The sequence below is a fragment of the Miniopterus schreibersii genome, assembly GCF_964146895.1.
Source record: "Miniopterus schreibersii genome assembly, chromosome: 18".
In the NCBI taxonomy this organism is placed as follows: domain Eukaryota; kingdom Metazoa; phylum Chordata; class Mammalia; order Chiroptera; family Miniopteridae; genus Miniopterus; species Miniopterus schreibersii.
Window position 1 is genome coordinate 5,176,919 of NC_138121.1, and position 22,238 is coordinate 5,199,156.

General features: G+C 52.5%; 3 protein-coding genes across 4 annotated transcripts; all 3 read right to left on the reverse strand.

Annotated features, from left to right (window-relative positions):
- Positions 1-2,805, reverse strand: CCDC8 (coiled-coil domain containing 8). The gene has a single exon (XM_081118623.1). It carries the CDS (start codon positions 2,066-2,068, stop codon positions 455-457), a length of 1,614 nt encoding a protein of 537 aa, XP_080974749.1. The 5' UTR covers positions 2,069-2,805; the 3' UTR covers positions 1-454.
- A 774-nt stretch (positions 2,806-3,579) lies between these two features.
- PNMA8C (PNMA family member 8C) lies at positions 3,580-7,433 on the reverse strand. Its single transcript, XM_081118804.1, has one exon. The coding sequence runs from the start codon at positions 6,978-6,980 to the stop codon at positions 6,369-6,371; it is 612 nt and encodes a 203-aa protein (XP_080974930.1). The 5' UTR covers positions 6,981-7,433; the 3' UTR covers positions 3,580-6,368.
- Positions 7,434-17,449: 10,016 nt separating this feature from the next.
- On the reverse strand, positions 17,450-21,304 carry PNMA8A (PNMA family member 8A). 2 transcript variants are annotated; one of them, XM_081117537.1, is made up of 3 exons: positions 21,107-21,304; positions 19,561-20,915; positions 17,450-19,050 (listed from the first exon to the last, which is right to left on the reverse strand). In XM_081117537.1, exons 2-3 carry the CDS (start codon positions 20,828-20,830, stop codon positions 19,034-19,036), a joined length of 1,287 nt encoding a protein of 428 aa, XP_080973663.1. In that variant the 5' UTR covers positions 20,831-20,915; positions 21,107-21,304; the 3' UTR covers positions 17,450-19,033. The 2 variants fall into 2 exon arrangements, with proteins under 2 accessions (XP_080973663.1, XP_080973662.1); XM_081117536.1 differs by having other exon boundaries at positions 21,044-21,273.
- Between the last annotated feature and the right edge of the window lie 934 nt (positions 21,305-22,238).

Sequence of the window (22,238 nt, forward strand, 5' to 3'; positions counted from 1 at the left end):
CAAGTTTGTAAACATTTTTATTTACACATTGTAAGTTCCAGGGGGCCATCAATGTGAGGTGTGCAGGGGAAAGGGGCAGGAGAAAGGGGGAGAGGAAGGAATTTCTCCCCCGCCTCACTCCCAGGCCTGGTTTCAGGCTGAGCACCTAGAGTTGCATTCGAGGAAATGAATGCAACCCCATTGTACAGGCTTCTTTCTTTACATTCCTTGGGTTACTATAAAGAGTGTTCATTTAAAAAAAAAATCAACGCATGGAAGATAAAATTTTAACAAGAAAAGAAAGAGGGGTGTTAGGTGGAGATGGGAGGGGAGCTGCCTGCGCTTGCTCTACCTCCATTTTCACGGGTGGAGGCAGAAATAGCACCTCTGTCCAAGTGCAGGAAGGGGAGGGACAGGCCCTGAGTGGCCGATAAGGTGGCAGGTGGCAGGGTGCTCCACGGCTTCCGTGCCCACCTCACAGCAGGTCCTCTTGCTCTTCCTGTTCTGCTTCTGCTCTGGCCTGGGCCCTCAGCACCCTGAGGCTCCTGGCCTCGCCGGCCCTGGGGACTCTCTTGGGCAGGGTTGGCAACCGGGGAGTGTGCCAGAAGGCTCTCCTGCGCTTGCGAAACCACGAAAAGCGCCCAGGGGTCTGGAACCTCACTGTCTTGACCTGTTTCCGGGCCCTAGCTTCTGGGGTTGCTCCTGTGGTCCCCTGGGCAGCTTCAGCTTCAGGAACAGCTGGGGCCTCTGCCCTCAGATTATGTGCAGCTTCTGCCCTTTGGTCTGCTCTGGCCTCTGCCCCGTCAGATGCAGCCTCTGCTGCCTGGACAACCAGGGCCTCTGCCCTCTGATTATCCACAGCCTCTGTCCCCTGGTCAGCTATGGCCTCTGCCCTTTGATTAGCTACAGCCTCCATATTCTGATTACTTGCAGCCTCCACTCTCGGACCATCTGCCGCCTCTGCCTCCTGATTATCCGCAGCCTCCACCCTCTGATCACCTGCAGCTTCTGCCCCCTGATTATCCGCAGCCTCCACCCTCTGATCACCTGCAGCTTCTGCCCCCTGATTATCCGCAGCCTCCACCCTCTGATCACCTGCAGCTTCTGCGCCCTGATTATCCGCAGCCTCCACCCTCTGATCATCTGCAGCTTCTGCGCCCTGATTATCCGCAGCCTCCACCCTCTGATCATCTGCAGCCTCCACCCTCTGATCATCTGCAGCCGCTGCCCCCTGAGCTGTGGGTGCTGCTTCCTCCCTCCTGTGCAGCTTAAATGAGGCCCAGTTGATCTTGGGCCTCCATCGCCTTGGGGGGGCCTCAGGCCCCAGCCCATCTCCCGCGCTCCCCGCTTCAGCCCCCTGACTGGCGCTCCCTGGCACCTCAACCCTCTCCACGCTGGCAGAGGCCTGCTGGGCCTCGCCCGCCCCAGGGCCGGGCCTGGGCGCCCAACCCTTCACCCTCCGCTTCAGCTTCCCCCAGGACACCTGGCTGACGTACTCCCGCCACCGGTCGGCTTTGGACGGCCGGGGCCCCGGGCTGTCCTCAAACATGGGCACCGGCAGGTGGACGCGGCGGCGGGCGGGCGCGCTGGGCTTCTTCTCCCCCCGCCGGAGGAAGGCGGCCACCAGCTCCTCGTCATCGTCGCTGTCCAGGTCGCTCCCCAGAAACTTGCTGCCCAGGTAGCTGACGGGCATTTTGCGCACCTTCGGGCCACGCGCCGCGCCCTTGCGGCCGCGGTCTCCGCGCTCTCCCGAGGTCTCGAAGTCGCTGAACTCGCTGTCGCTGGCGTTGCTGCTGTCATAGGTGCCCACGACCAGCCGGGGGGGCGGGGTCACCATCTGCTGGACTCTCCGCCTCACTCGGGGCTCTTTAGGCTTTTGGCGGGGCTGGGGCGGGTGCGGGGTGCTCTTCTCAATGATGCGGGCAACGTCCTCCAGGGTGCGGCCCTCTTCCTCCAGAAACTGGGTCAGCCGCTCCCGAAATTCCGCCTCCTTGGTGGCGGGCTTGGAGATGACCCTCCAGACGCCGCCCGCCAGCCTGACCTCGCGGGGAATCAGCAAATAGTCCACGTCCTCCCCAATCTGCAGCATCCCCACGGTGGAGTCCACCTCCCTGCGGAACACCTTGCCGATCTTCTTAAAGGTCCCCACGGGCTTCAGGGCTTCCACCAGGACGTCCAGGTCCACATCTTTGCAGACGTCGGGGACGCTCCAGAGGATCAGGCAGTCGGGGGACGGGAGGAAGCCCCAGGGGAACCAGCCCCCCACGTGGCTTTTCTCGAGGGTCTTTAAGATCTCCAGCGTGAAATCTGGGGTGGGGGCCCAACGAGCCCAAACTGCACGAAGCCCCTAGTCTTGGGGGGTGGGAGTGGGGATGGGGTCCCCGCAGTGCTGCCCCGAGAGTCTCACTTCTCCTGCGGGGAGGAGTCAGTATCACCCAGTTAGTTTCTCCGCCTGCAACAAGTCCTATCTGGACCAAGACTCACCCCACCGAGTGGTGGGAATCAATTTTCAGGATGCTTACGTGAGCCGGGTTGAGGTCAGTCCTGAGGCTCAGAGCCCACTGCGAGCTGAAAACGTGGTGTCCCAGCTGCCAGTTGGGGCGCACGGGCTGCCCGTGGCTCTTTCTGGCCCGGGCACCAGGGACGCGCCTGGAACTTGGGAGAGGACTTCGCAGACAAAGACGGCTCAGCCGCGGCTATTCAATATGGCCGAGGCCGAGGAGGAGGCAGCCCAGCCCCCCGGGAGGGTCTCCCGCCCCTCGGCAGGCCGCCACCCCCGTCCAGGCTGACCTTGACGCGCCGCCCGCCTCCCAGCCCGCGCGCCGTGTCTCCGAGCTGGGGGCAGGAAGTTCCTCCTCCCCTCCCCCAGGGTGAGGCCCACCTTCCCCCTTCTCATCTTACACGGGAAGACTGACAGGGGGGCTGTCCACTCCCTTCGGGGCGCCCGCACTCCCCTCCCGCACGGGGGTGTGGCCGCGCCCCGGCCTCGCTGGGGCCACCGCTTCCAAGCGCAGCGCGCGGAGGCCCACGTCAGCGCCTTCCCAGCACTGCCCACAATGGCTATTTGGGGGGAAGGGGCCTGGGGACCCCCAGAGGTGGCAGAGACATGTACTTTTCTACATCCTTTTGGATTGCTTGGATTTTTAGCAATCAAAATGTTAATTAAAAACTTAAATTAAACCAAAAGTCCTCAGACTTGGCCACAGACTCAGTGGGTCAGGATAGCTGGGCCTCGCTGGCCAGGATTTACAAAGTTTCCCAGGTGACACTGAGGGAGCCAGCTAGCTCAGCAACCATTTGCACAACAACAACAGCCTTAGTAATCATAACAGTTAACTTGCACGGAGGGTTTCCTTGAAACCAGACACCCTGCAGTGTGCTAAATAGGTTTGTTGTTACGAATCCTCAGAGCTATCATCTTCTTACAGATGGGGAAACTGAGGCCAGTCTGAAACAGGATAGCTGTTACTGTTTTTATTCCAGATACATTGTTTCACCTTTCTCCTTTCCTACTAGCCTCTGGAAGCCCAAGGAATAGTGTTTTGTGTTCTCTTGGCCATAAGATCTGATAACACCCCTTTTTAAAATAATGCAACCCATGGAAGTGGTTTTCAGAATGTTTCTTAGCAGCCAGGTTGTTTTTCCAAATTAAATCTAACATGGTTCCCCTGACATACCAAAGAGCAGATGCGTTGCATTAGCTACGTTTATTTTATGTTTGTACAACACAGCATCAACCACAGGAACAATGAAGAGATTTAACTGAACCCACTTTTGAAATCAGGGGTTTCCAAAGGCCAGCTGCTGCCTTCCATCGGCCAGCACATCCAGCGTACATGGGGCTTTCTGTTTAGGGTCTGCTGTGCCGGCAATGTCTTGATTCACACAGATAAGTCTCTTCGAATGGCACCAGTTTTGCACAACAGCTTGCGTTGCGATCTCAGGAAACTCTTCAACCGGTCCAGAAAAGCTCCGAAGAGCAGTGGTAGGAGACTAGGATTTTGCAGGCAACACTGAACCCACTCACACTGTGTATGCGCAGCGCCCAAAATCCACAAATACAGTCTTAGTGCCGCAATATGACGCTAAGAAATGGCGCACTGCCCCTTGTTACCATACGATTGTGCCTTGATGGGAGAACAGCATGCGATGAGCAAATCCGCCTGAGGTTTGTGTAGCAGTTATGGAAGCTCAGATTCCGGGGAAGCAACAGTGAACACAGCAATACAATATTCTGTGAGGGGCGTGGCCGGGCGGGACATTTACAAAGAATAGAAAGATCAAGAGAGGGCTCTAAACTTCCACACCAGGGATGCACTGAGGCCTGAGGGTAGAGAGTCAGTTTGGGGGATGGACAGAAACCAGAGCCTTCTGGGTTTTAGGTTATGTCAAGGCAAGTTGACTCTAAAAATTCCTTCTGGGTCTTGACAGCTGCTGGGAAGGCAAGGACCTCCCAGGCGTTTCTGACGGCCCGCGGGTGGGGTAGAGGTGAGACCCCCACCTACAGGCTCTGCCAGGGGGGCAGAAACAAGGTAGCCTCTCAGGAACAAGAAAGGGGGCTGGGCGCTGGGATTCGCAGACAGGATCGCCCACCACAGGAATAAATGGGGGTCTCCGGTGTTACATACAACTGGATAGGTAAGAATCTGAGCGTGCGCTCAGAAATTACATTTTTGAAAAGAAAATCAGCTCAGACTTTTGCAGATCCCTGAACTAACGGAAGTTTACAGATTCACAGGTGAGACCCCCCTGAACAGGAGCTCCGTCTACCGCAGACATTTGCATTTAACCTGATGGGGGGGGGGTTCCTTTCTTTCTCATCACAGGGGACTCGGAGACTCCACGTTAATGTTGTTAATGGATAACTCTCAAAGGCGACCTCTTAATTATTTACCTCCATTTGGACCATTACCTGGAAGCCTTGCCTTTTGTCCTTCAGGGGGTGGAGGGCACCCCGCCCCCAAGTCAGAGCTTCTGGGATTTAATTTGGGGAGAGCTCTACCCTCACCTCAGCTGCCAATCAGGGCGGAAGCCCCCCCCCCCCGGCTGACCATCTCTGCGAGGGAGGCCCAGCGTGTAGAGCTCAGCGACGGTTTTCAGAGTCACGCACGGAGCTGCGAGTTCCCTCGACGCGGCGAGCAGGCAGCTCACTTGTCAGGCGCGGTCTCCGCTGGTCATGCGCAAAACAGGGTGGCCCCCTGGACAAGTCTGTGCCGGGGGTACCTCCAAAGTACATCCTTTTAAAAGACGAAAAACGACCCTCGACTTTGCAATGGCAGGATTTCCAGCCGGGCCCAAAGCTAGAGGGGTCCGTGCTTCCTTCCCCGACGCGCCCCCCGCGAGAGGGGCGGCCCTCGCCGTCGGCCGCGGGGGTGGCGCGGGGACCGCGGCCCCTCTGCCGGGATCACCCGGCCACGTTTTCCTGCTCGGCCTTCCCTCAGCTCCATTCGGAGTCCTGCAGAACCTCGGGACCTCGGACCGGGTTTCTCTCCTTCCATTTCCCGCAAACACCTGCAGGTTCGGGGGTGGGGTGGGGGAGGGCACGCGGTCTCCGTGGCAACAGTCCGACGCGCCGCTCCGCTCCCACGGCGACCGCGCAGCTGGTCCCGCGCGGTCCCCAGGTGGTCAGGCGTGTTTGCGTGTCCTTGAGACCCTTCCCCACTCAGAAGTTACCTTCACCCACTCAGACAGTACCCGCCCACGCACTCAGGCGCCACTCCCACAACTACTCAGACGTTGCCCACTCGAGCTCATATACTAACACGCTCAGACGCTGCCCACGTCCACTCGAGCAGTCGGGGGACTCAGGTGCTACTCGCACCCACTCAGATATTTAACGCGAGTGCCGCGGGGGCAAGGCTTGGGTCTGTTTTGTTCCCTGCTGTGTCCCCGGTGCCTGGAACACTGCCTGGTACACCGGACGCTCGGGAAATATTTGTCGAGTGAATGAACGATCCGCGCTCCCGCGGACATCACCAGCGTCTGCGCGGCTAGCAGCCACGGCCACTCAGCTGTCCCAGTAACTGGAATGCTCCCGCTGACTATGAGCGCCCTGAAGGCAGGGTTTGCTCCCCTCCGTGCCCCCAGCTCCTAGAGCAGGGCCTGGGCATAGCCAGTGTCTGCAGGGTGGATGAAGGAATGAATGGCCCACACTCCGCCAGGCGCGAGCCACACCCACGCAGATGCAACCCGCAAGCGAGCCAGGTAAACACGCCCGTCGCACACACCAGCCAGCCGCCACCACGCCGCTCGGGTGACCCCCACTCTCACGCGGAGTCACGCTCACCCGCATCACCCGCACTCGCTCGCGTTCCCCAGCTTACTCGGACGGCACTCACTTTCCCACAGTCGGCACCCCCCCCCCAGCGGCCCCGCGCCCCCCACGTCCCTCACAGCTTCTTGTCGGGTGCCTGGTGCCGTCGGCGGTTTTTCTTTTGCTTCCTCTTGCCCCTCTTGCCCTCTCCAGCCTCGCTGCCCACCGCGGAGTCCAGCGGTGGCCCCGCGTCCAGCCCGGCGGTGGCCCCAGCCCCCGGCTCCTCCCCGGGCCCGGGCACGCAGCGCTTCCCGGCAGGCGGCGCTCTGGGGCCCGGCGCCTCGGGGCACAGCTCTTGCCTCAGGACCCGGGCCACATCCTCCACGGTCCTGCCCTCGCTCTGCAGGAAGAGGTCCAGCTTGGTCAGGAACTCGAGGTCCTGCTTCCGGGGCATGTAGACCACCCTCCACAGGCCGCCCTTGCCCTTGATCTCCCTGGGGATCAGGGCGTAGTTGATGTCTCCCATCAGCCGGACGATGGCCGCCCGGGATCTCTCCTCTTCCAGAAGGGCCTTCCCGGCCACTTCGAACTGGCCCAGAGGCTTCAGGGGGGCGCGGATGGTCTCTTCGAATTCCTCGTGGCTGCAGTCCTCCGGGATCCCCAGGATCATCAGGGACTTGTAACTGTCCACCTCGAGGGCCTTGCACCCGTGCTCCAGCAGCGCGATGTCCTTCACCCCGAACAGCATCTCACCCAGCTCTCGGAGGCAGCAGTGTGCCCGCCGGTGCGCCCCCGCGCCGCCTCGGGGATCCAGGGTGCCGCGGCCCCTCCCCAGAGGCCACGGGAGACAGGCCCTCGGGCCCAGTCCGCCCGCCTCAGTCAGGGCCGCCCGGTGCCCAGCCCTCGGGAGTTCCTGGGGACTCGCGCGGAGTGAGGCTCAGGAGGTGTCCGCCGGGGGCTCGTGGCTCCTGGGCGAGGCCGCCGCTGGGACGGTCTGAAGAAGCTGCTCCCCTTTCTTGGCGGTGGCCCCCAAAGGTCTCAGCAGGCCTGGGACTGCTGATCTCCCTGCGGCTGCTGCCCCCGGGGTGCCCGGGTGGGGGCCTGGCAGGAGAGCGGCCCAGAGGCTGCCCCCGGTGCCCCGCGGCCAGGCTGAGATGATGTGGCCGCGGCACTTGCTCCCGCAGTGACGTCACCGCCTCCTGCTCCGTGGCCCGGCGGTCTCCATGGCAACCTCTAGAGCATCGCCTCTGCCATTGGCCAGGCCCAGCCGCATTGAAATCAGAGTCCGAGGGGGTCATTCCGAGGTGAGGGGGGAGCCGCCAGCTCTCATTAGTACCCTCCCCCTCTATCCTTTGGGGAAACGGCTGAGTCGGGGGGGGGGGGGGGGGGGACAGGGAAGACACCAATGACCTGAAACATTTCCTTGGGTCTGAAAGCCAGGGAATGCTCAAGGAGTGATGAGAACAAGTGGAAAAATGCAGCTTGAAGGGCTCCCGCTGAATAAATCTGGGGCACTCGGAGCATCATCATTAAAATTGGGGGTAACAGCCCCCGGCCACTGCGGCTCAGTCGGTTAGGTGCTGTCCCTTGTATCAAAGGGTTGCCCGTTGGATTCCTCGTCTGAAAGATGAAACATCTCACATCGATGTTTCTCTCCCTTCCTCTCTCTGTAAAAACCAATAAATTATTTTTTTTTAAATTGGGGGTAACAGATCACAATCCTTTCAATAAAATAAGCATCCACGAGTCCCTGTAGATATAGGTAAATGGACAAATGGAAAATTTGGTGGAGAAATGTGAGTTTTTACGTTGTATCATAAAACTTATGACTCAAAAAGAACAAAAGTATCTTGACCGTGGAATGGCCTTGTTTGTAGGACACACCCGCTATGATATTCAGGGATAATACTCAGAATAAAGCACCAGGTTGGCAATTTACTCTCAAAATGGGTGCAGAGGGGGGAAAAAGTTCTTTGCAACTTTCTTGTTAGTTTGCGATTGTTTAAAAAAAATTAATAAAAAAGGAATGGCCTGCATATGTGATCGCCTTCACAACGTCCGTTCCTCCCCTCCCTGCCCCAGCAATAGTTTGGGTTGGACTGACAGCCTCCAAACTCCTAGCTCCAAAGTGAATGGCTTAAACTAATCAACCCCACCCCTTTGCCACATTGATTGGCTCAGAAATGGTCACCCATTCACCAGGGCCTAAGCCAATCAGTGCCTTCGGTCTCCCTAATCAAGAGACTGGTTAAGAGCTGGACACTGAACTCGTTAGTCCAATTTGAATGAAGCTCGGGATTTTTGTGACCACTTTCGAGGAGGACACCTTTTCCCCCTAGATGTGAGAACCTTGGAGAAAAGCCATTCTGAGGGTGAATTCTGCATCCCGAGGAAGCTTGAGCTCAGAGAGTCACCGAGAAAACATGCCATTGTCCCAATGCCATCATGTGCCTCTAGATCAAACTATGCCTGACAGTTACTCACTCTGAAACTTTATTTAACTTTTTAATTGAAATACAACCTATGTAATAAAGAGCACACAAATTAGAAAAGTGAATGGCAGAGCCAGACTTCTTTCCTCAGCTCTTTGATAGAGATTTCTCTGAAGTCTTATTATGGAGTTAAAAATTCACATTTGACTCCATTACATAGCATAGTCCATTTTAATACAAAGATGACTTTCCCTCAAAAGATGAAATAAAATTGGTAATAAAGAACTATTTGCCAAGGGGAATGTAAATGGGTGCAGCCATTGCGGAAAACAGTATGGAGGTTCATCAAAATGTTAAAAATAGAACTCCCATATGATGCAACAATTCCACCTCTGGGTATTTATCTGAAGGAAAGGAAACACTAATTCGAAAAGATACGAGCACCCCAATGTTCATTGCAGCGTTATTTACAATAGCCAAGACATGGAAACAATCGAAGTGTCCATCGATGGATGGATGGATGGATGGATGGATGGATGGATGGATGGATGGATGGATAAAGAAGACGTGGTGTTTATATCCAATGGAATATTATTCAGCCATAAAAAGGAAGGAAATCCTGCCATTTGAAACAACATGAATGGATCTTGAGGACATTGTACCAAGTGAAATAAGACAGAGGAAGACAAATACCATATGATCTCACTTGTACGTGTAAACTTTCTTTAAATAATCCAAACTCATAGATACAGAGGACAGATTGGTGGTTGCCAGAGGCAGGGTGGAGGTGGGGGAGGGAAAATTGGCAAAGGTGGGTAAAAGGTACAAACTTCCAGTTATAGGGTAGGTCAGTCCTAAGGAGGTGATGCACAGCACAGTGGCTCTAGTTAATGCTGCTGCATTGGCTCTGTGAAGGTTGCTAAGAGAGTAAATCTCAATGTTCTCATCACATGAAAAAAATGTTGTGGCTAAGTGTGGTGATAAATGTTCAAAGAAATGGCCACGGGTTTATGAATCCCTGGGGCCCAGTGCACATCCCCGGGCTTATGCACATTCCAAATTGGGAAGCAGAAGACAGAACGGTTCACTTATTTGACCCACCAATATCGACTGAGACGTTTCCTTGTTCCTGGCCCCGGGTGACGTGCTGGGCATACTTGAGTGAGTGGAACAGGCTCTGCTTTTAGGAGCTCAGGCCAGTGGTTGTGACAGGCTCGGCCAGCCTGTTTACAGTGAGGGAGAGGAGCCCCGTAATTATCACGAAGATGTGCTCTGATCCTTGGTGTGGGGCGTGGAATACAGAATAAGCTAATTAGGACATGTTTTGCCAAAGTTTAAAGAGAGAACCGCATAGAGTGAACATCCCTGGTGATGGGGCCTGTTGAGATCAGGGGTCCCTGCTGTGACACATGGAGGAGGTCACAGCATCACTTTTGGGGGGTTTCTGCCTGAAGCACAGCCCTGGATCTAATCTCCAGGAGACATCAGACAAACCCACATTGAGGGTCATTTCACAAAATAACTGGCCTGTCTGCCTCAAAGCATCAGGGTCGCAAAAGTCAAGGAAAGATGGGGAAGAGCTTAAGAGTGAAGGTGACGAGAAAGATGTGCCGACTAAATGACACTCATGATTCTGAATTAAATCCCAGGCCAGAAAAATTCAATTGCTCTGAAGGACAAGGCAAGGACTATTGACGATATTGAATATGGACTTGGGATCAGACACCTGCGTAGGGTGAGGGCTGAATTTCCTGATTTTGATAACTACCTTGGCTTTGTAAGAGAACATTCTTCTTATATTTAGGAAGTAAACGCCAACATGTTTAGGGGTCAAGGAGCAGGATGTATGCAACTTACTTTCAAATGGTTCAGAAAATACACACACACACACACGGTGTCCCCAAAAATGTATACACATTTTCAAATATAATTATAAAGGCAGAAGTTTGCAGGTATATAGGAGTTCTTGGTCTAGCTCTTGCAACTTGGCTATAGGTTTGAAATTCTTTCAAAAGAAGAAATTAAGCAGCAGAGATAGAAGAGGATTCGGGGGGGGGGGGCAGGCAGCTGAGGGCAGAGAAGCAGCTGTTCTACTAGGTTTACAAGGTGGAGGCCTTGCTACCTTGACAAGGGCCACGTGCTTGAGAGGTGGGGACAGAAATCAGACCACAGGGGTTTAGGAGAGGGAGCGGAAGGCGAGTCAGTGGGAACCTGAGGATGGCAGCTCTCTAAAGGTGTTGTGCTGAGAGGAGGCGGGGGGGGGGCACGGGGGGACAGGGAGGCAGCCGGAGGCGGGGCCAGGGAGGGCTTCTAAAAGCAAAAAATGATGCCCAAGAGATGGTGAAAAGGGCCAGGGTAGGGGGAGATGAAGCCCTCCCCGGGAAGGAAGGTGGACCCCCAGTGCAGAGAAAGGACTGGCTTTTGGTGGCAGCATGGCACCTCCTCCAGGGACCAGAGATAAGGGCAAGTGTACCCTGGCAAACTCGGGTTTCATGGGAGGAAGCTAAAGAAGCAAATAGATTTTTAATTTTATTATTTCATGTTTAACAAAAAACGTATATAGTGTTTACAAGCCGGACCCTGTTCTAAGCACTTTGCAAATAGAATTCATTTTATTTGTATGACAATCCCCTGAGGTAGGTGGGTACCTTATTATTTTCCTCTCCACCTGACAGGAGAGGAAGCTGAGGCACAGAAAGGAAAGCGTCACACCTCTGGTTAGAGTGGGGCCTCTTGCCCTGGCTGGTGTTGCTCAGTGGTTGAGCCGTCCGTGCACCGAAAGGTTGCCAGGTTCCACTCCTGGTCAGGCCTCAGGCCCACCTTGCGGGCTGGAGCCCTGGTAAGGGGCGTGCAGGAGGCAGCTGATGGATGTTTCTCTCACATCGATGTTTCTCTCTCTCTCTCCCTCTCCCTTCCTCTCTGTCTAAAAATCAATTTTAAAATCTTTAAAAAAAAAGTCAGGCCTCTTGAAGTCAGCAGTGGCTTTGAAATCCACACCCTTAAACTGCCCCCTGCCCCCACAGTACTTACTGTGCTCAGGGTCCCTTGCGCCTCTGTTCTTAATAAAGGGATTCCAGATCCTCACATCTGAATTCCAACCATCATGAAAAAGGAAAGGGCAAAGTCACTTCCTTTGCTCTCACAATACTTTCCAGAATTGGAAATTAATAAATGAGATTTCCACACAGTAACAGGGACAGCGCTCAGAGGCAAAACACCAAGCGAAAAGGGCAGGAGACAATGAGATGTGCGGCAGAATCAGCAAGGCCTGTTTCAGAAATATGTGAAAGTCTGGCCTCAGCTTTGGGGTTCAGTGTTTAGAGAGCCAAGTAGCCATCTCTGCCTCCCTGAACCCAGTGGCATTAGAGATGCTGCAGTTGCCGAGGTAACCATCTGACTAATCCCGTCAGTGCTGGGGACCAGGCAGGTCATTTCCATCTCCCACACACGTGTCCAATTTATAATTGTATTCTTGCTGTAACTAGGAGTGAAAATCTACCTGTGTTCTTTATATGTTGAAATGCTTCTCAGTTGAAATATAGAGTAATTTATACTTCAAGAGTAAAATGCTGAAACAATAAATGATTGTGGTGAAAACTGCTGATTGACGTAGATGCAAATATTAGAGAATTAATATTAATATTAAGGACATTATATACTTTTGAGCCAATCAAAACTGATTTTTTTAAATAATAAAAGAATAGATTGGATTTTATTGTGATTTATTATGAGTCTAATCTCTTAGAATTATCAAGTGTGCTGACATTTATAACCACATAAAATAACCATCAAGAACTGTATTTAATATTTAGTCACTTCACTGCATTTAATCCATGAGTTATTCAAGAAAAATGATTGACATTTTTCAAGAATGTCGTTTGCTGTTTCAAAATTTGGGGGCAATACTCTAAGATCAACCATGACTCCCATGAGAAGTCATCTTTGATCCAGATTATGAAGAATAAAAGAGAAATCGAGAATTTTGTTTTGAATTTTGGACCTCAACACAGAGAATTCAGTCATTCACGAACCCCCTTTGGTGACCTGCTCTCTTCACCGACACTCTTCTGTTTCTGTCTTGTGTGTGCACTTTATCTAGTTGTTTAGTTTATAACCAACACTCTTAGTCTAGTACCCAGCCTGTGAGGCACTGGCCGCGCTGCACAACTTCCGAGGTTAGATCTCTAAGGGACCTGCTGCTTCTGCTCTGGTCATACACACATATATCCACACACACACATATCCACAATCATGTGCACACATACATACGTATGCACACACATATAAATTTATACACACATACATGCACATGTGTGTACATAACTGCCCGTGTATATACATAAATGCACACATACACATATGTACATATGCACATACGCATATGCACACACACATTCACACACACATATACACAGACGCATAGACATGCACATATGGACATATAGAGCCGAGAAGCTGTGATGGCCGTAGGCTATGGGGCAGATAGAGGAAGGGGGGGCTTTTCTATTTTCAATTCTGCTCTGTGTGAATATCTAACACTGTGCAGACCTTATTTTAAAGTGTCCTCAGGGGCTATTTTGGCAGTGGGATTATGGGTCATTTCTTGTTTTCCCCTTTATACGGAGCCTTATTAAATAAAACCAACCACTGCAACCTAAAAATAAAACGTGCTGGCAGCCAAGACCACAGTATTGGCTGTAGCCATGATTCTTTTTTCTTTTCCCCCTTTTCCTGCAGGCCTGATTGCTCTTGTAAATCTGTCACTGCCCAAGGGGACAGTCCCATCCGAGTATCCGGCCGGGCATGTCCTCGCGTGCGAGACTGGCCAACCTGGCAGCTGCCCCTGGCTCGCGTTCCTCAGGCTCCAAGAAATGACAGAGCATCTGTCAAAGATTAACTCAGCCCTGGTGACACGGAGCTTTATGACAACAAATGGTTGCGTAAGGAGTTTGAACACCAGGGCTGGCCATCCTAGATGGCTCCACGCTGGCAAATTCTGGGTATTTCCCCTGTGCTTTCTCATGTGGTAAGAAATGACAAGAGCATTGCAATTCCAGTCAGATGTTTTAACATCCCCCACTGCCCCACTGAATTTTTCTGGACCTGCGAAACCAAATTAGAACAGGCAGCTGTTTAAAAACTGTAACCAGGTCACACAAGCCAGGACATTGTGGAAAAGAAAGTGAGGCCCGAGCCGGCTGCTCAGTGGTTAGAGCATCGGCAGTGGACTGAAGGGTCCCAGGTCTGGTCCTGGCCAGTGCACATGCCTCGGTTGCAGGCTCGATCCCAGGCCTGGGTCAAGGCAAGTGCGGGAGGCAACCAATCGATGTCTCTCTCTCTCCCCCCTCCCACTCTCTGAAACGCAAGGGGAAAAATATCCTCGGGTTAGGATAAAGAAGAAAAGAAAGAAAAAAAAGAGACCAGCACATTTAAGAACCATTAAAATATTTAAGAAAAATACAATAAGTAAAAGGTTTTGGAAATAGAGAAAAAAGGTATACACCAGTGGAAGGATTTCAAATATTTGCATTCACAGTTTGGCAGTTTTTAAATTTTTTTAATGATTCTTTGGACACATACAAGCTTTAAAATTCAGATGAATTGAGCTTGCCCCTCAGAGTTTCTGAGTTTTTTCTGCTTAGAAAAAGATTTCCTCCATGTCTAACAGCATATAACTCACCAAAATTTTTTGCCCTTGATGGCTGCGTGGTTTGCATTTAAATTTTTGACACATCTGGAATTTATTTTGGTGAAAGAAGCACAGGAATCCAGCTTTTACCCCCTCACTCTACAGAGAAAGGCTTGACCACGTGGTCCTGCTGGCTCACAACACTGCCTTCGTCGAAACCGAAAATCTCAGGGCAGTCGGGGGACCAAACTGTTAGGAATGTACAGGGTGGGCAAAAGCAGGTTTACAGTTGTTCTCGTGGAAAATAATACAATAAATAATACAAGAATAAACTGTTTTACATACTCACAACTGTAAACCTACTTTTACCCACCCTATATACATTTATATTGCATTTTACGGTCTAATAGGGCTTACACTCTTGTCCCATCACACATTACCCTCCTTTTTCAAAGTTTCCTGGTTACTCTCTATTATTATTTTTATTTTGTTATTCCTCACCCAAGAATATATTTTCCATTGAGTTTTAGAGAGAGTGGAAGGGAGGGAGGGAGGGAAAGGGAGAGAGAGGAGAGGGAGAGAGAAACATTGATATGAGAGACACATCAATTGGTTGCCTCCCTCCCCCACTCAGACCCCTGACAGGGAATTGAACCCGAGACCCTTTGGTGTGTGGGCCAACGCTCTACCCTCTGAGCAACACCAGCCAGGGCATTGGTAACTCTTATATGGTAAAAATTTTTCAACAGGTTCTCTCACACTCAAAAGTTAATCTCTAAGAGCTCAACAAAGAGGCAGTGGGGAGTTTTTATTTTTTCGTTGTTACTAAAGACCACTGGCAGCTGTTCACATTGCTTAGCCTGAATGTCAAAGTCACAGGGAGGCACCCAGCCCGTGTTCCCCACAGCACAGGGCCACGCCCTCGGTTGTCACACCTTCACGTGCTTTTATAGAACCATTAGGTAGGGCCGGAGCTTTTCCATGGCAGCTGTGCCGGAGCGTCACTCGAGCGGAGTGTGACGAGGCATGTGCTTTGCAGAAATAGTTGGTAGGGTGTTTCGAGCACGGACATGCCCGTACCGAACAATTGCTTCCAGGGGGCTACACCTTCCAAAACAAAGATGCTTTATCAAAAGGGCAAATGTTCATTCAGAAATGGCAAGAAATGCTTTCAAGAACTGCAGGAAAAATCTGGTTATTTTAGCAATGCAGGTGAATGTGTTTGGGGGTAATGTGACTTTTTAAAAAGTACAGTGGTGTTCTTTAGTGCAAAGTTTAGAGAAAGTGAAAAATGACCTACTAACTCTCCATGTCGGCATTTAAAAAATAACGTGTAGCCCAGCCAGGCGTGGCTCAGCAGCTGGGCATTGACCTAGGATCCAGGAGATCGGGGTTCAATTCCCGTTCAGGGCACATGCCCAGGTTGCGGGCTGCAGCCGATCAGTGACTCTCTCATCATTGATGTTTCTCTCTCTCTCTCTCCCTCTCCCTTCCTCTCTCTGAAATCAATAAAGATATATTAAAAAAATAATAATAATGTGTAATCAAATGTGAGAGTTAGAGAGGGGGATAATTAAGCTCGGCCCCCCCCAAGTCCTGCACTGTCCCCCAACTCAGGAGCAATTTAGTTTTCACAGTTTATTGTCTTTGCTTCAGGAAAAGAAAATTGACATATACACTACCATTGTAACCAGATAGGCTTTTCCTTTTTATGAAGCTGATTCCATGTGTCCTGCTGCACCTTGGTGTTTTTCACTTAAAATATTTCCCAAGTTGTTCCACATCAGTGATAGGTATCTGACCCTTCTTTTTTTAAAAAAATATGTTTTCATTCATTTTAGAGAGAGAGGGAGAGAAACATTGATCAGCTGCCTCCTGCGTGCCCCCACTGGAGATCGAGTCTGCAACCTAGGTGTGTGTGCTGACCAGAGTTGAACCCACGACCTTTTGGTTTATGGGGCAACACTACAACCAACTGAGCCACACCAGCCAGGGCCACATAAAGAACCTTGAAAGCAGTGGGAGGAAAGTCTTGCTGAGGAGTTTTGATCTTGAACATTCTGAATGCTCACATTTCTTATTCAAGCGTGAGAGTCAGAGGAGGAACGCTCAAAACTCACCTCAAGCGTGAAAGGAAATTACTATCACTGACATTAGCTACACATTCACTGTTGTTCCAGAACATTCCCACCCAGGCCAAGCCCCAGGGCTAAGCGTAACCAGACGTGACCAGACATGTGCACCCTGCCTGCCACCTTGCTTCCCCGGTTATGCAAGAATAGATGACCCCAGGCTGGAATTTTAAAAACTGGCTCTTGGGAAGCTGAACCGTCTCCGAACCAAAAACAGATGGATTAAAAAATTCAAATGCACTGGGACAGGGAAAGCTTTCTTCCCAGGTCTGCAGCAGTGAGCGGTCATTCACCGGGCAGTGACGGGGACGTGGTTCCATCTAACACGCGGGCTTGGTGTGGTTACTTTTTAATGCAAGGAAGGTATAAAAACCTTCACCTTACTCCCCGCAAAAGGCCCATGATTCAGCTGGCAGATTTTTAAAAAACTGAGTTGAAATTCAGGTAACATAAAACTAACTAAAGTGTACAACTGTGACATTTAGTACACTTCCGATGTTGTGTGACGACCACCTGTGTGGTTCCAGCACATTTTCACTGCCCCCCAAGGAAACCCTGTACCCACTTCCCCAGTCTGGTGCCCCCCCCCCATTAATCTACTTCCTGTCTCCACCCGTTCGCCTACTCAGGACAGTTCTGAAAGCAGAGTCACATAGCATGCAGCCGTTTGTGCCTGGTTTCTTTCACTGAGCTTCATGTTTAGCAGGGTCAGCTACACGGGAGCAGGTATCAGTACTTCACTGCTTTTCGTGGCTGAATATTTACTACTTAAAACAAAAACAGCCCGGCCAGTCATGGCTCAGCGGTTGAGCATCGACCTAGGATCCAGGAGATCCTGGTTCGATTCCCGGTCAGGGCACATGCCGGGGTTGTGAGCTCGACCCCCTGTAGGGGGCGAGCAGGAGGCAGCCAGCCGATCAATGACTGTCGTCATTGATGTTTCTCTCTCTCGCCCTCTCCTTTCCTCTCTCTGAAATCTACAGACATATTAAAAAAACAAAAACAAAACCCCACACACTCAATATTTAATTTGCTAAATTTTATAACATTTATACTGACAATTACTAATCACGGCGCCAACGTGAGGAACTGATTTTGACACTGGGTGCTGCAGACCGCAGGCTTTCGTCAGCTGAGGGTCCACTCTGCTCCTGTGTTGTTTTGCACACACCAAGGGAAACTGTGACGAGCAGCAGTGGACGAAGCTGCTTTCTTTATTTCCACACTTTCAGTAAGACTCAGCCAGGATTTTGCAAGGAATTGTCACAAGGAGTTTGTTTTCCAAGTTGAATCACGATAACATCTAACAGTTTGCAACTTTATCACAAGAACGGAAGTCAGAAGAGAGGCTCTGAAAACGTGAAAAGTTCAATGTCTGGCAGAATATTATCACCGGGAGCCTCCTTCATGCAGCAACCTGCCGCCACACAACTGAACACCGCAGCTGACAAGGCGCGTGAATTACGGGCGGGCAGGAGATCAGCCTCTCCCATTCAGTGACATGTACAAGACTGGTTCTCATGAGTCACACAAGAAATTAATTTATATGCAAATAAATGGCAGAAAACAATTCACTGGAGACCTGTACAAAAACAAGTTAACGTGAACTCAAGGTAGTTTTGCTAGTCTCCAACGTGATGGGTTAGGCTGTCGACACTGTCGATCACTTTCCAGTAGTTCTTTTTAACACATGAAAAATAGATTAGAATTACATCTTTGAGCATCAGGATAACTTGGAAACCACTGATCTCAGGTGGCCCCCGCTCCAGCCTGCCCCTACACATGCGCACACAGGAGACGTGGTGTTCTGGTCTACTGAGAGGCCAGAAATTGATGGCCAATTTTTCAGACTATTTTTCCCTCTTGCTATAATGTGAGAAGTGTCTTTAGCCTCAAAACTGTTGAGCGTTTGGTGGCAGTGGATGGAATCAGAGCAGGAAAGCTGTGACAGCTGGAGTCCTTCCCTACCGATCACCCCTCCTCCCTGCAGGTTCCTGAGAGGGTTTTACCCCAAGTGGGAAATCCAAGGACCATTCTTATTAACAGAACTTAAAACTCAAATACTTCAAGGCCATTTCACCCCCCCAAAACTAACTCTTGGGACCTCACCACCCTCTTGGTCAGTGGAAGCTAAAGACTGGGTGGAGTAAGGACGCCGGGTCTGCATCAGGATCTTGGCTTAACTTGCCCGCGGTCGTAGCGCAGAGGGTGAAGGGAGAGAACGGCGGCCCTGCTCCTAAGAACGCCAGGCCCTAGGTCAGCCGGCCGCTCAGAAGCAGCAGGGAGTGGGGGAGAAAGGCCAGGCACGGACAGCGTAACAGTGACCCTGCCCAGGGCCAAGATGAGTGTTCTAGGATTTTCCCATCTGCTTATTGACTCACCGGACTCGAAGGTGAGTCTAGGGGGAGGTGTAAAGCAGGCCTGGCAGGGAAAGCAGCACAGGGGTACGTACACCTTCATTCCTCCCACCTAAGGTCTTATGCAGCATTTACCTCTGAAAGCGGGTCCCTAATAAAGTCCAGAGTCTTGATTCGTTCAATGACAAGAAAAAGCTTTGCTCCCAACTGGGAACTTCCTTGGTCTTCTTTCAGCTTGGTGGTCGCCCAACTCAAAGTTTCCTGGGTTCTGCGGATATAAATGAGACAGCTCAAGAGGTGAAGCAGAAGTGTCACTTGGAATTTTTTTTACTTCCTGAGATTGTCTATGTCCATGAACATTTCTATCCCCCAACCCCACCTCCAGAACCCTCCATCCTCAAAGCCACCTACCCGCACAAACATAACCCCAAACCATTCAATTCTTACAGAGGGGGGTGAGCAGATGGAGTGGCAGAATGATCTGAAGATACCACAGTGACACTCATCAATGAAAGATAGCTGCATGATTGGCTTTGCCACCTCCTGCCCCCACAGGCGTCCCATGTTGGCCTTCAGGGGCTCCCACAAGGGAAGTCAGGGTTTTCTCCCTCTAAATCCTCAACTTGTTTGTCACCCACCTCCTCCACTGCACTGGGGTCCTCCTCATTGATCCTGTGACCTGCCACCCCCTTGGGCTCATCAGCCCCCACCTGCCACTCCTGCTCCCCCCCCATATGCTTGTTGACACAACCCAAATGACTTCTGTCGTCATTCTCACCACGAGGAGAGCCTTCTGTCTTGGCCTTTGCATCCCATGACGTTGAGACTTGCGACTCAGCGGGCTGTGAGCCTCGAGGGGCCCTCTGGACTGACGCACGCTTCCGGGAGCCTGGCCTCTTCTTTGGGATGAGAGGCTGCTTCTTGGCGTCTTCTGCATCGACAAGGACGTAAGAGACGGGGCCCAAGCTCACCTTCCTCTTCCGCACGGCCCCTCGGCTCTTCGCCGAGGCCCAGCCCATGGCCTTCTTCTTCGGCGGGCCCTCGCAACCATCATCTTGGTCTGACCCAGAGGCAACTCCAGGGCCCGCAGCTTCTGGCCGGGCACCCTGAGGTGTGTTTCTGGGGGACTTCCAGGGACACTTCACGGGCTTCCTCAAAGCCGACTCCTCCTGCTTCACACAGGGCTTTTTGCTGCTCTGGGGGTGTTCTGAGGCCTCCCTATTTTCACCACCATCAGCCGCAGGATCCTCCAAGGTGGCAGAGCTGTTGGAATGGTGGCCTCTGGCTTTCTTCCAGGGCACTGGGTCCTGCTTGGGGTTTTTTTTCTGCTTCTTTCTCCTGGAGCAAGTCTTAGCTCCAGCCTTACGAACCAAAGGTTTGGGAGGGTCACCTTCATCTCCCATGTCACTCCAGCTGTCTGCATTCTCCAGCTTCAGGGGAGACCCCACACCAGCAGCCCTCCCTGGCTCCTCCTTAATCTTCCTTTGGGCTGTTGAAGCTGCCAAGACAGCATGTGCCTCCGCGGCCTCCAGAGTCCTGGCCTCCTCCAGGCTGCGGATCTCTGCGTCCATGTGGAAGACGATTTGCATCACAGTCCCCAGGAGCACCCCCAAAGCTTCCACCCAGTTCTCTGGAGGCGGATTCTGGTTGCGGGGTGGTGGGAGGTTGTTAAGCTGGAGCAGGCGCACCACATCCTCCCAAGAGCGCCCCTCGGCCTCCAGGAACTCATTCAGGTTTTTTAAAAACTCTGCATCCTGGGTGGGGTCTCTGCAGACCACTCTCCAGACACCTCCCCTTCCCGGAAATTCCCGAGGTACGGCCCGCAGGCTCACGCCCTCGCCCACCTCAACTAGGGCGGCTTTGGCATTCTCTTCCCGCACAAAAATCCTGTTGAGCACGTGGTACGGGCCCAGCGGGGAGAGGACCCCACTCAAGGTCTCCTCAATTTCTGCTTGGCCGCAGTCCTCGGGGATGCCCGTGACCAACAGGGCCCTGTGGATGTCCACGTCCATCCCGCGGCACCAGTCCTCCAAGAGGTTCATGGTCATGGTCGCAACCACCTGCCAGCACTCTTCCACTTGTTATGAATTGTCTCCCACGTGGACTGGGCTGCAGGGGTCCCCAAAATTAACCCTGTACGGTGACGACAGAGAGAGGTCAGATTCCCAGGCTCAAAGGTCTTAGCGGCCCCTCCGCGGGTGTCCCGCAGCAGGCCTCGCGCTTTCCCAGCGCCCAGCTCCCGAACCCCGCCCGCTGCTCACACGTGTCCTGGGAGCCCCTGGAAACCGCGCGGGCCCCACCGCGGGGCCTGGCTCTCCGCTTACCCGCAGGGAACCGCAGCCCCGCCTCCGACCGCCCAGCGGGGCCCAGGAGACGCGCGGGGAAGAAGCAGCTGGACCGGTGCCGCCGCGACCGCCAGGGGAAGGGGAGGGCGAGCCCGCGTCTGCCCCGCGTCCGCGCCGCACCCGCCCGGGCTGGTCACGCGGCTTCCCGCCGGGATCCCCGCGGCTGCGCGGAGCCGCGACCCGCGTCGCAGCGCGCGCTTGCGCACTTGTTCCCGCGCCTCCCGCCAGGCCGCGCAGCGCCCGCGGTCTCCATGGCAACGCACCAGCTGCGGGCTGCGGCCGGGGCTCTGCGGTGGGCCTGGGGAGCGGGGCCCGAGCCCCACTTTTCAGCTGTTGGGGGAGCCGCGGGCCTGCATGCTCTCCTCCGGCCCCTCCCCCTTCCCTACGCGGTGAGGGCCGGGGGCGGGGTGGGGCGCCCTCCTGCCCGCCGCCTGCCTGCGGGGTTCCCGCAGCGTGACTCCCGGAAGACGCCGCAAATCAGAGGGCGACAGGGAAGAGCGGCTTTAACCCTCCCCGGCTCCTTTAACAAAAGCTGCGGCTCCTGGCGGGAGCCCTCTTCGGCTACAGTTCCTGGATTCCAGGAATTTCCCGAACCTTCTAGAAACTTCTTCCTCCCACCCCCACCCTCCCTTTTGTCTTTGGTGTTTTTTTTTTCTTTTGCTAACATCGTTTACGGAAAGAAGAAAGTGGATCCCACAGGATTTTATTGTTTTAATCTTAATTGTCATAAAACATCCTATTCTGTACCGTTTAAAATATAACATTGTTAACTGGGAAGAAAGAGGCACCCTGTGCCTCCATATTTTATTGAAATATTTAACCAAATGAATATCTACTGTGTTCTCTATTTAAACAGCTATTCTCATAATTTTAGAAAACTGTCATTAAATACTTTGGATATATGGAAAAAGGCGCGGGCAATACCTCGTTTTATTGTGTTTCACTTTATTGTGTTTCTCAGATAGCGTGTTTTTTACAAGTTGAAGGTAAGACTCTCCACCACCAAAAAGACTGACTCGCTGAAGGCTCAGGAGATGGTTAACGTTTTTTAGCAATAAAGTATTTTTAAAAATATGTTTTTATTGATTTTAGAGAGAGAGGAAAGGAGAGA

What these genes read in the sequence shown, in the direction of transcription:
- CCDC8 (XM_081118623.1), bottom strand. Translation starts at nt 2,068, where the DNA reads ATGCTGCAGATTGGGGAGGACGTGGACTATTTGCTGATTCCCCGCGAG.
- PNMA8C (XM_081118804.1), bottom strand. Translation starts at nt 6,980, where the DNA reads ATGCTGTTCGGGGTGAAGGACATCGCGCTGCTGGAGCACGGGTGCAAG.
- PNMA8A (XM_081117537.1), bottom strand. Translation starts at nt 20,830, where the DNA reads ATGACCATGAACCTCTTGGAGGACTGGTGCCGCGGGATGGACGTGGAC.